Here is a 16,746-nt window from a genome sequence, read left to right on the forward strand (position 1 = left end):
AGACAGCAGGCCTGACCATACTCTTGTAAATTTTCCCTTAAGGGAATACGAGGGTCACAAGTTGTTCCCGTTACCTGCCGCCATTTCATCCATCCTGCGTTAATTCTGTGCGTAACTGTCCGATCTATTTCGCCATCACCCTGAATAAGCGAACCGAGATACCGGAAATCGGAGCAGACTGGAAGAAGTGCGTTATCCAGCGCTATGGCTTCAGGACTGGAGAGACCGCCGAAATCGCAGAACATGTATTCGGTCTTGGTTCTGCTGATTTTTAAGCCAACATTCTCCAGTCTCTGTCGCCAACTCCCCAATCTGCTCTGGATCTCAGGTCCGTCTTCGCTAACCAGGACGATGTCGTCGGCAAACAGCATGCACCAGGGTGCCTCCTCCTGTATGTCCGCCGTCAAGGCGTCCATAATAAGCAGGAAGAGATAAGGACTTAAAGCCGACCCTTGGTGCAGGCCCACAGCCACACTGAACTGGTCAGTATTGCCGGCCGACGATCGGACATAAGTACAGGACTGCCTGTACATTGCACGAACTAACTCCACATACTTCCCAGGCACACCTTTCTCTTTCATGGCCCACCACAACACTTCCCGAGGCACCCTATCATACGCTTTCTCAAGGTCAATGAACACCATGTGCAGATTCCTGTGCACACATCTGTACTTCTCGCACAATTGGCGAAGTGCGAAGATGGCGTCCATTGTTCCTCGACCTGGCATAAACCCAGTGACACAGTAAATAGGATGGGAGTATATGTATTATTAAGACTTAACTGTACGTTTGTCCGTCTACCACCTGGGTATTTTTATAGCAATCATTTTTTACCATGATCCGTACCCGAAGGCTTAAACGGGACCCTATTGTTTTCGCTCCTCTGTCCGTCCGTCCGTCCGTCCGTCACCAGGGTGTATCTCATGAACCGTGATAGTTAGAGAGTTGTAATTTTCACAGATAGCGGCAACATAAATACATCAAACACAAACTAGAATGAAAACTAGAATAAAATAATTATTTTAGGGGGCTCCCATGCAACAAACGAGACTTTTATGCTCATTTTCTAAATAATGGAACGGAACCCTTCGTGCGCGATTACGACTCGTACTCGGCCGGTTTTTTGTTAGTTTCATAGATAATGGTTCGAAGGCCGCTAGCTCGACTAGTACTTCGCCGGGTTTTTTAAATTCTATTTTTTTTCACCAGGACCGTATATACGAAGAATGCCAGAAGATCTTCCCTGATGCTGAGAGCACGCCGTCGATGTCTGATCTCGCAGACATGAAGTACTTGGAGGCTGTGATCAAGGAAACCCTGAGGCTGTACCCTAGCGTGCCTTTCATTGCTAGAGCGATTACTGAGGATTTCATGTTGGGTGAGTATTTTTTTGTTTTTGGATGATGGATGTAGTGGGATAGTGGTTAAAGCACCAGCCACACAAGTATGATTCCAGGTCAAGCAAATACCAATCTTAGTAACTTTACTCAGTACTTGAGTTCTACAGTATTTTCTTAAGGCCGTCCTCAATATCAATATGTATCTTTTGTTTTTCTTGTAAGGGTCTAAAGTCATCTTTAGCGAGCAAATGAACAAAGGTGAAGAAAATCATCGTTATTATATTTATATATTTTATATTCATATATTATTTATATATTTTACGTAGATAATCGAACATATTGTGTATTTTATACATTAGAATATTAAAAATAAAGCTTAGAATCTAAACTTCAAAATAAAACTAAAATGAAACAGCAAATGCACAGCCATTCCACTTTAAAGAGGTGAAAAGTTCGATCATTACTTTAGCTTCAACTAATCGCTCAAAACATTTATTTAATGGCTGAACATTTCTTCGTAAAAACACAAAAGTGTCCTATAAAAACTACTCGAGACAAAGTTATTATAAAGACGAATGTCTTCAATAAAGGAAAACCCGAAACGTGTTCAGCAAAAATATGATATTTCTGCAATCCTCCTAAATCCCAGATAAAAATAAACGTCCTTATGTTTTTCTATTTTATTCTCTTTTCTTGAGATTTTTTTACTCACTTCTGCTTATGTAAGAAGTTATTCAGTGGAGAAAATGTGGGTGATTATAAAAAGGTAGTGTTTATTTATGGTGTGAGCATAATGTTGGTAAAATCTGTTAAGTTCTGATCGATTCAAAAGCAGGTTCTTGTACATTAATAAAGTCAGAAAAACCTTCAAGTAGGTATGATAAGTAGATACGATAGATTATTTTTGAACCTATAGGTTGATTGGTAACTAAAAAAGATTTTCAATTTATGTTTTTAATTTGTTTTAGTTACATTCAAGAAACGTAAAGGAATTATGATTAATTTCGTTCAATCTTACTAAAAGGTATAGCTTAATGTTGATTGGATAACCTCAAGGGACAAATAAATTCTTCCTCATCTTTCTTACTCGATCAAAGTAAGGAAAAGCTCCCAAGTTACAGGAAAAATTACTCGCGTGAGACAATTTCCAAAACAAACATGAAATATGTATTCTTCACGAAAATCCTTACATTTCAAGATGTTAACTCGCTCATAAATAATAAGATACACGGAAGTCTAAATTGACATTACGTTATTAAATAAAACAATTTATCTTCAAAAGTAAGAGAGAGATTTGCGTCATCAAATGTAATATAGGGTACCTAAGAGCATGTAACCGACAAGAACTGCCATGAGAACAAATCTCTATGCAAAATAGAACGCCAATTGAAACGTGTCTAGCTTATCCTAATCCTAACTAATATTATAAATGTGAAAGTAACTCTGTCTGTCTGTCTGTCTTTCTGTCTGTCTGTCTGTCTTTTCTTCACGCCTAAACTACTGAACCGATTTGTATGAAATTTGGTACAGACATAGTTTAGAACTTGAGAAAGGACATAGTATAGCTTTTATTACCAAAAAAAAATGAAATTTATTCCGGACATAATAGCGCCATCTATTGGTCAAACCAAAAATCTGCCGGAAGTCACTATTCCACGCGAACGAAGTTGCGGGCAAAAGCTAGTTTGTTATATACGTACACGAGAAAATTGCCAAACACAAGCATACAGTTTACTCACATATTACATAGATGTATGCGAGTATGTATGTTCACGTATGATAACTCTGGTAGGCACAGCAATGTCATCTCTAGTTGGTTAAATACTCTAAGGGATGTACCTACCTACCCATTATGCAAATCTCTCGTGATGGGCCAGAAATGATAAATGGCATGATTTAACATACATTGCGCTCCCAACTCGCACGGAATGGTATTATGTTAAGTCTTTGACAGCAATGTATTCGCAGTAAGTGGAGTTTTTTGGCAAAATGTCGGCATGACGAGGGGTAGCTTTATATTGTTTTTGTTAGAAATCTAGGTCGAGAGGAAACCGAATTACGTTTGAGATTGGGAGTTTGGGCTGACTTGCTATTTCCATTAATCTGTAGTACCTATGTCTCGGTGTTTTGGAGTGAAAATCTCGGAAATGCATTCCAGCCCCAATTTATTTTATTGCTTTTCTAGAAAGAAAACCTTGCAAAGCGTAACCTATTTCTTTCTCCTGAAACGTTAAGTATTATAACTACATTTACGAGCTTTTCACCTGGCATCGCATTAAAATTTAGGCGATCCGACACACATTAGGACTCGTGCTTAGCATAATTAGTTAGTAGGAGCGGACTCTGACGTTAATTATTACTGCAAAGGCGTCGCATACTTTAGAAAGCTTTTTAAAAACGAGTGTGGTGTGCTTTCTAAAAAAGGTTGTATGGTTTAAAATTTGTGGTTTTCATAAGCAATTCGGTTCTTCACAAAAGCGGGTTAGCCTTACTTGTGTCTGTATAAATGTACATGCATGTTGTCTTTGTGTGCGTAATCTCGGGCGTGCTCAGAATTAGCCGAGTCAAGTTCTTAATATACATATCATATGTATACCTAGGCGGAATAACATATAGCCTACTTTTAAGAATTTGAGTGCCGATTAAAAAATCCCTAAGACGTCTTTAAAAGCGTGTGAAAATGCAATTTACAATCATCATCCTCCGAGCCTTTTTCCCAACTATGTTCGGGTCGCAATTTACAATATGTTTAATTAATTTTTCAAAATGGAGACTGAACAGAATGGATATTAAACATAAACGTGATAACGAAGTCTGACATTCTGCTATGTTTGTAAAAAACCCACTGGAGAGTTTGTATACTCATCTCATGTGATTGGACAATTTTATTTAATAGCTGCTTTGTTGCCACAGGGATGACAATGGATTCATGTAGGTACTGTTAATATGTTCAGAATATTTTAGTTCTTACATCATAAGTGAAATTATGGTTGAACTGTTTTTAATCAGTGTCAATTTTTGTTACGAAAGGTATTTAAATAATTATACATTTTTATCCGACTTTGCAAAAACGAAGAGGTTTTGAAGAACGAAGAAAATCGAAGTTTATCGTGTGATAAGAGCGTTAATATTATTTTTTGTTTTTGAACAAGTGTGTAATTTATTCATCATCAGCCTATAGAAGTCCACTGCTGGACATAGGCCTCTCCAAGTGCACGCCACTGAGATCGTGTAATTTATTGGATACCTTAATCATAGATGAAGATAGGACTAAACTAATGAAGCTCTACTATGCAGATCGGCTGACAACCCTATATTTTGATGAACAAGAGTGGCAATCACTTTTGAAATAAAATAAAGTACACAAATGTCTTTTTAACGGCCCCTTGACAATTAAAATTTATCTCAACTCGAGAGAATTTACCAATACTGCAAAGCCGGCCGAATTTGGCAGTTTCAAATTCGGCTAAAATTTCGATTGTAAATCATTTCCTGGACTAAACTTCGTGTATAAATATTTTGAGTTGACAATAATTTTCGTGCTGAAATATTACCCTTTATTTACTTCGCAAACTTCTTATGTACTTATTTATCCTTCGACAACGAATTTATCATACAACGGTTTTCCTGTATAGAGAGGGAGTGTTTTGGATTACAAAATAAACTTCTTACTTAATTTGATAAATACGAAAGTATTTCTGTTTGTCTGTATATCTGTGTCCTAAGGTCAATGACCCAGTGTCTAGTCAATATTGGTGCTTTATCTCGGTCTTAGTTGAATTAGTTGATTAACCGAGATTGCCTAATTTCTTCATTAGGTTGTGCTTTCCTGACATTAGTTTTTTTAAGATTGATTCAGGGGCTAACTTTCGGTAAAAGAAATTGTTTCTAGAGGTATAGGGAGTTATTTTTCCTTTTCCAGAATCCTTATTTTCTCAGTAATATTACTCATAAATGCGAAAGAAGAACTGTCTTTCTGTCTTTCTGTACCTAAGGATTCTACGCAGAAATTACATAACCGATTTTAATGATCGACACTCAGATAGCCGATAATGAATACAGACCACTTTTTATCCTGACGCGGGAAGCATTTCCCTACGTACGTACGTTTACGTAGAAGCACAGGAAACATCTAATTTGCTTTTATCTGAACCATCTTGTTTTGAGAGTGTGTCAAGTGACTTCGGCACTAACTTACTTTGGAAATCAATAGTTCGACAACCCATTGCTTCGACTGAACATTTCTTCACCACCTCCTTACCAGAACATGATTTTCTTCCCCAGATGATCTCCTAGTAAAGAAAGGTTCAGAAGTATCCATCCACATCTACGACCTCCACCGTCGAGCAGACCTGTTCCCCGACCCTGAGGCCTTCAAGCCGGAGCGGTTCCTCAGTGGAGAAGCTATGCATCCGTACGCCTTTGTGCCGTTCAGCGCTGGTCCTAGGAATTGTATAGGTAAGATTTTTTTATGTATCTGTATAATAAAGATGAAGAATTTGGTTGGTTTAACGCGGTAATATAAGAAGTAGCAATTTGATTTGAAAAATTCTTGCAGTGTTAGATAACCTTTCGATTGAAAAATACTAAAAACCCGAACACTACAAAATTTTATCGATAGTAGGTTTGGAATCACAAATCAGATGAATGGTAGTACATTAATTAAAAAGATCAGGTATTTAGCCAAGACCGAGTGAAAACTTGGATGAGAATCAAGATTTTCTTTCAAATAAAACAACCATCGGGTCAACTGTCGGCCGACTGTCGTTCACTCTTAAGCTACTTTTTCACTTGTCTAGTGGAACGTAAGTGAAAGGGCTAAAATAAAATGTTAGGGGAGTTAAGTTTGACTTAAGTTACGTATTTAAAAGGCAGACTACCTATTTGATCTGAATCATGACGCTGTAGGTAATTGTAAAGTTCGCTCCTGATTAATGCTTCAAAAAAAGTCGTGACTTTGTAAAATATTACATTATCAAAAAATATAATATCTACGGTGATATAGCATTTCTTTTGAATGAAAAAACCTGACCTTTGTGCTGAGAATAATAACCTGGTATCTGGCTTTAATAAAACATTTTTTAATTTTCTAATTAACAAAATATATTTTGTTTTTGATATAGAAAAGGCATGAAACAATACTTCAATATCATTTTGTACAATACCCTTAGGTTATTTTTATAACGTGTGGGCAGAGGCTTATATCAGTCTCTAACAAGCAATTTAAATTCATATTTAATAATGATTAACTTGGAGATATCTCGGTACATGTTACAACGGAAATAAAGCCCAAATGTATTCCATCAGGATTGTTCAGATAACTTTTGTCAACTTTCCAATTTTGAGTCCGTATTTTAATTTGAATTTTCCGGAATGCTATTGGTTGTTTGAAAACTTCTGCGCTTTGGTAGAGTCTGTGCCAAATAGAAGTCGCATAGAGAGAAAGGAAAAAATAAAATAACCCCTAGGTTCTAGCAGACTAAAAGCTAGGTTTCAAACCTACTCCACCTTATTATAAAACGTGGTCACTCAGCTTAGTTCTATATCCTAGTATTAACTAGGTTCGGTTTATACCTAGTAGGTACTAAAGCCAGCACTTTTTGGACCACGTTTTATAATAACGTGGATTACGTAAATAAATAAAATATTTATATCTCATTGACATTTACATATTTTGTTTTGCCAAAAAAATATCTTTGTCTTTTAAACAAACCTACAGCTTTAGGGATATTAATGTCACGTTAACATATAAAATGCTTGTATTAGTAGGCGGTACAAATACAAAAAAATAACCATTAGGTACAAGAATTAAACATACAAAAGGGATCCAATTGTATTGGAGAACGTTGGTTAAAATAACAATAGCTTTATATTGCTAGAAAGCTTTCTGTATTTTTTTATTTCATCTAAGTATCGATTTTATCTTATTTTAGTTGAATAGCGTTGGAAAAATAAAGGTACTTAATTTGTTCAAAACGCTTGCTGTAACATTTTCCATAGATTAAAAAGTATATATAAAGCGTTTGAACTTTAAACTTATTACTGTGTTAAACTACGTGTTTTCTGTTGGTGAAATTCGTGTTACAGAAAGATTAAAATTGTTTCTATATTCAAAATTAATCTTAACAAAAAATAACGTGCTACTATTTTTATACAAAAAGTATTTAAAAATCAAACCTTAAATATTCTTACACTGAAAAAAAAAAACGTTAAAGTTTAATAAAAACCGTCCCCCAAGTTATGAAGTTTTAGCAATTAAAAGTTTGTCAAGAGGACCTTACCTTGTTATAGACTTAGACCAGACCTAAGTCTATCTTAGTTACTTAAGTACTACCAAACCTTCCAGAATGTTCATTTCAAAAATAACTTCAATATCCCAAAACAATTTAAAACTTCAGTTTATTTTACAGCACTTTAGGTAAACTTCGAAAACCAATATAGTAGGTAAACTAATAAAAACGTTGGCAACCCCAAAATATATCCAAAAAAAAATCCCAACGCATTTTACGACGCTAACCTTTGAAAACTAATCTCTGATACTGGCCAAAAAGAACACTAGTTGCTGTCAATATCTGTCAACTTCACGACATTTTAGAAAAGCAAGCTATCCATTGCGTGTTTTCTATAGTGACATTTTTCTTTTGCAGGTCAAAGGTTTGCCATGCTAGAAATGAAATGTGTGCTGAGTGGAATTTGTCGTAACTTCAAGTTGCAGCCGCGTGTGAAGGGTGCACGGCCGGCGTTGTTAGCAGACATGCTGATTCGGCCCGCTGAGCCCATCTATGTGAAATTTATTCGTAGATAGATTTATAAGTGATATAGGTGAGGGATCACACACTGTCATGGCGTGCATAAAGTGTTGGGACGTTAAAATGAAGGTCTGGTTAGTTAAACATGAACGCTCAGGGACTCCTACAATTCTGAGATTAACAAATATGTACAAGAGTATGTAGTTTGATGAGGTAACAAGCAAAACAAGGCCTTGTTATTCTTATTAAAATGAAAAAGCAGAGTTAAAACCTATACTGGTATATACTTGTTAGCCACTAACGTTTTCACGGCTGCTACCTAAAAGTCGTTATAATTCTATTCATTTAGGTTTACAGCGAATGTTGTCAAATAATGTGACATGAGCCAGTAAAAGTATACAAGATAACAAGTATATGAGGCCAAGATGCAACATTCCGAAATCCATGGTAGTGTGTGATCCTCTCAATTCAGATTTTTTCAAGGAATTTTGTACGTCCACGTGTAAAGTGATAAAATGAATGCCTGTATTAGATGAAATCCATAATGTATATCTGCTGTAAGTAAGCCTTATTTTTTCAATGTATTTCAGAGAAAACTGTCGGCAGCTGGTTATTGCATCTTTTTTTACCTTTCAGTAGAAATATACAGAGTTTTACTGTAAAAATTGTCTAGCTATTTTCTACAAAACAATTTTATTTTAGCTTGTAAGTAAAGTCAGTTTCTAACTATTCTTTACCAGTTTTTTGTGATATAATTGTACGTACAGCAAACTTAGGAATAACTTAATTGGAAAATAAATGTTTTTTTCGTGAAAAAATGTGTTTTTTATTGCTTGGATAGTGAAACTTTCCACTGTAGCAATCATTTTTATAATTTGACTGTAATTCTATGGTATAATTGTATCATTTGGACAGGTGCTTCAATTACCGACTATAGTCACTGATGATGACTAGCCTTGTCCCAACTATGTTGGGGTCGGCTTCCAGTCTAAGCGGATGCAGCTGAGTATTAGTGTGTTACAAGGAGCGACTGCCTATCTGAACTCCTCAACTCAGTTACCCGGGCAACTCAATAACTCTGCCAAGATAACTCAAACTCAAAATATTTATATTTAATGCAAGAGACGCTTTTAAAATTATAAAAAAGAATTTAGATTTTCATAACCATATACATTCACACAATTATTCTGCTTTACACTTTGTCTGAATTAAATCAGATATGAGCGAAATATTCATAAGGCGACAAGCGCGTGTACGAAGTTTGATCCGACATTTGCATTTCAGCTCATTGTCTGTTTCAGTGAAAGCAAATACGAAATTAATTGGACGGGAAACTGGAATGTAGGAAATTATGATTACTGGTGACGATTCAGGGTAAAAAGGGGGTTTTATGTTAAATATAATATTTACTCGTGCGTGTAATTCTATGAACGGTTTGTTAGGAACAAAAGGAGTGCATATGTGTGACATTAAAATACTCCATTGAAATAACGCGTGCCCATTGCTAGGATGTCGAGCACAAATGATGCATTTTCACGAAAAGAAATGACTGTGTATTGTGGTATTTTTAGTTTATAGTCAAAGCTTCGAAGAAAAATTAAAAACTTAAAAAACCCCCGACCCAAAAAAAGTACCTACGCAATTATTATGACAAAAGGTTAAAAACGCTAAACCCTATAAAAAGCAAAAAATAGCGTTTAACACTACGTAAGTATCAACTAAAGCATGTCTAACTAAACTAAATTTTGTCGTGACGGGCGACCCGTCGTTTTTGCGTCGGGGATTAAAAACAGAACAAAAAAATCTTGCTCAGCCCGAAACCCAATACTAAGAATTCTATAACGTTTACAAATACGAGCAAAGGTTAAGTATAAGCTTGATACAAAATAATTCATTAACTTCGTTTAATTTGGTATAGTTCGCAAGTCAAACAGTTTACTCCTAAGAGTTAACTTTTCTAAAGAAATGTTATGATATTAGGAAACTTATAAAGATTTCAGAACTTAAAGTTTTAAAATAAATAGGCACGCAGACAGATTTCCACGTAAAGAAAATTAATTTACGGGTCGTTGGCAGTCAGGAAGTCTGAGAATTTTCGGAGTTCAATTACTTTGAGCGCTAGTATGATCATATCTAATGTTAACTGCACCTAAATAAATATAATAATACAATTTATGATAGGAAAATATTAAAACTAAGTATCAAAATATTCATCCGCATCGCTGTCAGTGGGGTCCTGCCCAAAAGGCTGCAATAAATATAATTATGTATACTAGCTTCCGCCCGCGGCTTCGCCCGCGTAGAGTTCGGTTATATCGCGTTTCCCAGAGAGTTCTTCAAAAGTCCGGGATATAAACTATCCTATGTTCTTTATCAAGGTCAACTCTATCTCTGTACCAAATTTTATTAAAATCAGTTCAGTGGTTTAGTTGTGAAAGCGTAACAGAAAGACAGACAGAGTTAGGTACTTTCGGATCTATAAGTAATATTAGTAGGGATAAAAAAAACATTTTATATTTTAACTAGCTTTTGCCCGCGACTTCGTTCGCATGATATAGTGACTTCCGGCATATTTTTGGTTTGAATAATAGATGGCGCTATATGTCCGGAATATTTTTTTTTTTTTTTTTTTTAAATAAAAACTATCCTATGTCCTTTCTCAAGTTCCAAACTATGTCTGTACCTAATTTCACACAAATCGGTTCAGTAGTTTAGGCGTGAAGAAAAGACAGACAGACAGACAGACAGAGTTACTTTCACATTTATAATATTAGTTAGGATTTCTCAGTAACAGTCGAGGCATTCACCTTTAAGCTTGTATTTATTTTGGTTCTCATTTACTCACACAATTATAACGTTAGAAAAGAAAGATTAGGAACCCTTTTATTTTATTTTTGGCAACAATATGAAAAAGATAATAATGTAAAGAATACCATTAGTCTACTTTGAAGTACTGAATATGGATAAAAACCTTTTTCGTTGAAAAGCTTTTCTGAGGAAATACGATTAGGTACATTTAATATTATCTGCCCTGGATATGACAGAAACATTCCATAAATTATACGCTACGGTAATTATACAATGAAAAATTGTTAGTGATTTTTTCCATACGAAATAGGTCACCTACATTAATTTAGTTGATAAAAATTTTGTACATATTTTTTCTTGGGAACTCTTTAGACACCCGGATTTTTATCCGGCCTCGCTTGATACATGGATTATCTAAGAGAAATAATATTTCAAATCGGACCGTTTCTGAGATTAGTGTTTTAGAGATGACAAACCAATTTAGATCATACAAATACATATATTTCTTGTACTTATTATATTTCCAAAGATTCACGAACTCAAAAATATATCATGAAGGGCTAAAAATTTAATAAAAATACCATTGAAAATATTTCAGTGGTTGAACCGTGAATTTGTACGAAACATTGTAATTGTTCATTCAAACATATTATTTTGGTTAGGAAAAATTCTCAATTCAATGTAAAACAAAGGTAAGATAACATTTCATTTATTCGAATATATATATTTTCAGTTAGCAACAACATTTCAAAGCTAAATGGCAAATATCAAAAGTTTAAAGGTCGTTTGAAAACCCTCGGGAGATAAGTATTCAAAAGTCTCAAGCCTAGAATATTACTTGAAACCATGCGTGTAATAAATTTTATACAAATACATACCTACATACTATAAAACACCGAAATATAAAACCGAATAAAAAGTCGTACTTTTTCAGTCTCTGTATTATCTTTCTGAGCAGATAACTTGTTTTATTATTTTATTTTTTTGAAGTTCTACAAACTAGTTGCTGGTTACAATTTATATCTATCAGGCTAGCATTTTTACAATCGTATTAGAATTGGTTTCCATTCTATATTTAGCTAATTTCAGCAGTTGTAAGGAGTGACTGCATAACAATATATGGCTACAACAAACCTGTCGCTTATATTACACTAAATTCGATGACAGTCCATACCTAAGTACAAATACGAACATAGCTAATTTCAGGTCGGCAAATATATTTCACACGATATGTCCCTCCAGTTATCAATAATTCAAAATCATGAACATCATAAAATGAATTTACCTTTCAAATGAAATTACCTGTAAGAGTTAAATATTAGTCATAATTAATGTTACATAAACGATCGTCTCCCAGTTCAATTAACAGGCTTTAATTAGCAATTAATGCCTCATTCGAGAAATAATGTTAAAAGCTTCAAAGCACTTGAAATATCGATAAATTTTCTAACTTTGTGGATGAGAGAACCAATTTTCGTGTACCTTATATTTGTTACATAAACAGTAATACTACTTTAACAACCCGTCTAGAGTAAGTATTTAAAATACCAGCCACTCGAATATGAGTGAGTAGGTTCGCTTCTAGGTCAGGCAAGTACTAATAAATTGGCTGGGGCACTGCCGTGCCCTCAGACTTATGTAAGTTAGGTATATATTCCTTCTAAGTATAGATACGCATGGCTTAGTATAAGTAAAGGAAAAACTCTTGACGAACTTTAAGTCTGAAATTGCCTTGAACGAAGGTGGTTATTACCACTCAATCCCACGCTACATTCGAAGAGGCCTTTGTCCAGAAGTGGGACAATAAAAAACTTATGATTTTTCGCATATAAGTAGGCTCTATTTATACTTTGAAATGCTTATAATAATGCATTTAAACAGTCTTTTATCTCTAGAACCATGGTATATACCTTGCTAGGCAAATGGCGTTTAAACAAGCTAGTACTTTATGCCAGGCTTCTCAATCAAATGTAGTTTCCATTCAGTTCAAAGCGAATGTAAATTGGTTTTACATCGGACAGATATCGAATTTCGGATTGGTCTGCTGTCTATTTCGTTTTGTCTTCTATGCTTAGTTACCTAATAGAAAAAGGAAATTAAAACTTTTAATTTGCATGGTTTTTTATTCTCGTTGGCCACAGGTTCGATTTGAATAGGTCGGGCTGAAATGATACAAAGCGGTCCGGACCGGAAAGTTGGTGATTGATACACCCGCGCGTCGGGGAGCGCGTAAATGTCGGTTCGGAGCCTGATCTCTCAGAGCCTTACTACAAAAACATTAACATCTGTTGAACACTTGTCTAAAAAAAGTGTGGCTGCAAAACGGACCTTATTTCAACATCATAATCGGTATTTTTTTAGAGAAGTGTTCAACGGACGTTAAAAAGTTTTTGTGGTACGATGGTCAGAGAGATGAGATACGTTGCTACTTATACTTGAATAGTAGGAGTTTTAACCCCTAGCCTAAAAGGCTTTAAAAAAATCTGCAGCCCACACAATAGTCAATTTTCTAGTACAAATAAATTTTCCAAGAATCCCACAAGAGATCAAATACAAAGCAACTTTTAGTAAATAAGTCGGTGCGAGCTCAAACAGTATATAAGAATAAGAATATCAATGAAAGTCAATGTATTATTTTCAGCTGTATTACACTCGTAGGCGATATCTCTTGAATGTGAAATGAATGAATTATTCATAAAGTTCATAAACGTACTATAAAAAATATATATGAGCAACTTCGAAAAAAAGTGGAATGCAAATAAAAATCTTTTGACTTGGCTTTTGAAGTCGATGTTTCCAGGCGAGTTTATTTTGCCACCTACATATTTATTTCACTTTATTGTCATGTGCCTAAAGCGTTGATATTATTTTTGGCACCCCTTTTTTCAATTACAAACCCTTTTTAGGGTTCCGTAGCCAAAATGGCAAAAACGGAACCCTTATAGTTTCGTCATGTCCGTCTGTCCGTCTGTCCGTCTGTCACAGCCGATTTACTCGGAAACTATAAGTACTACAGTGATGAAATTTGATGGGAATATGTGTTGTATGAACCGCTACAAAAATATGACACTAAATAGTAAAAAAAAGAATTGGGGGTGGGGCCCCCCATACATGTAACTGAGGGATGAAATTTTTTTTTTCGATGTACATACCCGTGTGGGGTATCAATGGAAAGGTCTTTTAAAATGATATAAAGTTTTCTAAAAAACATTTTTCTTAAAGTGAACGGTTTTTGAGATATCAGCTCTCAAAGTCGTAAAAAGTATGTCCCCCCCCTCTATTTTTATAACTACGGGGTATAAAATTCTAAAAAAAATAGAGGTGATGCATGCTAATTAACTCTTTCAACGATTTTTGGTTTGATCAAAGTATCTCTTATAGTTTTTGAGATAGGTTGATTTAACTGTAATTTACGGAACCCTTCGTGCACGAGTCCGACTCGCACTTGGCCGGTTTTTTACTTACAAACCATTTACTACATTATCTGATGACGTACTGTCTAGTAATTCAATGTACTTTTGTGAATTTCTATATGTATTTCTTAAAGACTGGGTCGAGTAAGTCAGACAGGTAGTCGCTCCTTGTAAAGTAGGTACTGGTACTCAGCTGAATCCGGTTAGACTGGAAGCCGACCCCAACATAGTTGGGAAAAAGGCTTGGAGGATGATGATTTCTTAAATACTACAAAAAATACTTAAAGACTATAAATAAAATACACTATAATTTAAATCCTTATGCTTTTAAATAAAACTTATAAAAATGTCGATCCCTATATAAAAGTAATGTGTAGTACGTAATCATAAAGCATCTTTATTTACGTTTGACGTTTTCACATCCTACTCAGTACTTAATATTAAAATTCCTCTCTTTTCCAAGGCTAACTTATTATTAAAATTATAAATAAAAATACCCTAAATACGTACGTAAGTCTAAAATACTCGTTCAATTTAGGCGGGTGACCTAAAATAGGTCCTACACGAAATGCCTATTTCCAGTTCAATTATTTTCGTAGGAGCCAGACTGAGGTGATATATCACACCAGACTTCTAGTAGTTTCTAAGTGTTAAGTAAATATGTATTAATAAGGCTTCTTGTATATGTGTAAGGTTTCTATAGTTCTAGGTCGAGAGCCAAGACTGCCAGACTTCATAGCTTACTTTATTATAAAACTGAAGAGTTTGTTCGTATGCTAAAACTCGGTAATCTCAGAAACAACTACATACTTTGACTTGAAAAAATATTTCATTGCTCGAAAGGACATGAGCTACTTTTTATTTGGTGTACGAAGATTATTTGCAGCAGCCACGGTATTAACAGAATTTCAAACTTCCTAATATTTCATTCATAGGCGCTTACAATCATTGCATGGGCGCAATCCTATGTCAATGAAAATTTCATACTTTCTGCCTTTATAAAACAAAGGAGTTCAGGCAGTCGGCTCTTAATCTATTATATTGCTATATTAATAAACTATGTCGCAATAATATTTGGAAAGTTCCACAAGTCATAAAAAATGGTGTAAATAACTCAGCAGATCTCATTATTAATAAACTGAATAAAATGAGTGTTTGTTTTGCTTTCAGCTGACATTTGGTATGAAAATAAATGGGGCTCTTGAGACTATTACGAGTTGCTTTTTTTTCAAGGTGTTGAGTTCTCAGCTTTTAAAGTAAGAGTGAGTATATGCATTGTAACTTTTCTAAATTACCTATATGTACTTTCTAAGTGAATATCCTGGACACCAAAGCCTGAGCAAAGGCGGAGGAAAAGATTTCGAGGAAACCAGAAATTCGAAAGTTCCCAATCCGGCTTGACCAAAAGCGGTGATGAACGCTCATGCATTCTCTGTACGAGAAGAGGTCTGAGCCATTCTGTGAGAAGTTCACAGTTACAGTAAAAAGATGATGATGATGTATAATTTACTTACTGTTCCCTGTCTGTGTTGTTTAGCTGTTAGTCCTCCATACTTCTTAAATAAATAATGATTTATGAAAAAAGTTTTACTCACTTAGTTTTTAGGGTTCCGTACCTCAAAAGGAAAAAACGGAACCCTTATAGGATCACTTTGTTTCAGTAATAGTTATTATCAACTAATTTATATAAGTCACGAGATTCTGCTGAAAATATTATTACATCAATTACTGAGAGATAACATAAATCATTTCTAACCGATTATATTTATGGATCGAATAAGTATTAAGAACGCAATATCGATACTGGGTAAAATCATGTCTAGAGTAATAAATTCTATCGAAGTAAAGACAGCGCGTGATGAATGACTCTTCGAGATGACGTACAAAGTTATATGTACATTTTTCTCATAAAAATATATTTTTTCAATAAAGAAAAATCTTTGAAAAGATGCACAAAAGTGCATCTGAAGTATGGATTTATGCATTTATATATTCAATGTAACATTCTAAACGTGACAGATTTGTATCGCTTTTTTATGGAAATGTATCGATGTAAATATTTCTGATATATTTATTTATCGAAAGTACAACTGAGGATTTTGAGGATTATGAAGACAAGACTTTCGTTTTATTGACCTTCCGGACCTTACATTCTGCAAAAACCTTGCAATCTATACATATAATAAATCTGTAAAAAAACTGTGTCTGTACATTGAATATATTAAAAAAAAAATAATTGGGTGGGGTTTAGAAACAGTAATGGAGTACAAATCCGAAAAAAAAATTTTGTCTGTTTGTCTGTATGTCTGTATGTCTGTATGTCTGTTTGTTTGTACACGCTAATCTTCGGAACTACTGGACGGATTTCAATGATTTTTTCTTTGTTGGATCAGTATTAACTCTGGTCAACATATAGGCTATAATTTATCTTCGAAA

The 16,746-nt window shown here is 34.6% G+C and overlaps 1 protein-coding gene across 2 annotated transcripts in view; it reads left to right on the top strand.

Annotated features, from left to right (window-relative positions):
- The window catches only part of LOC110378863 (cytochrome P450 4C1), a 49,284-nt gene extending 40,571 nt beyond the window's left edge, over positions 1-8,713 (top strand). For both annotated transcript variants that reach the window (XM_049846478.2, XM_021338275.3), the window contains exons 8-10: positions 1,210-1,378; positions 5,625-5,798; positions 7,988-8,713. In XM_049846478.2, coding sequence (XP_049702435.2) covers positions 1,210-1,378; positions 5,625-5,798; positions 7,988-8,145 — 501 coding nt within the window. In that variant the 3' untranslated portion in view covers positions 8,146-8,713. The remainder of the gene's footprint in view (positions 1-1,209; positions 1,379-5,624; positions 5,799-7,987) is intronic.
- Positions 8,714-16,746: the final 8,033 nt, after the last annotated feature.

Source organism: Helicoverpa armigera, chromosome 17 (genome assembly GCF_030705265.1).
Source record: "Helicoverpa armigera isolate CAAS_96S chromosome 17, ASM3070526v1, whole genome shotgun sequence".
NCBI lineage: Eukaryota > Metazoa > Arthropoda > Insecta > Lepidoptera > Noctuidae > Helicoverpa > Helicoverpa armigera.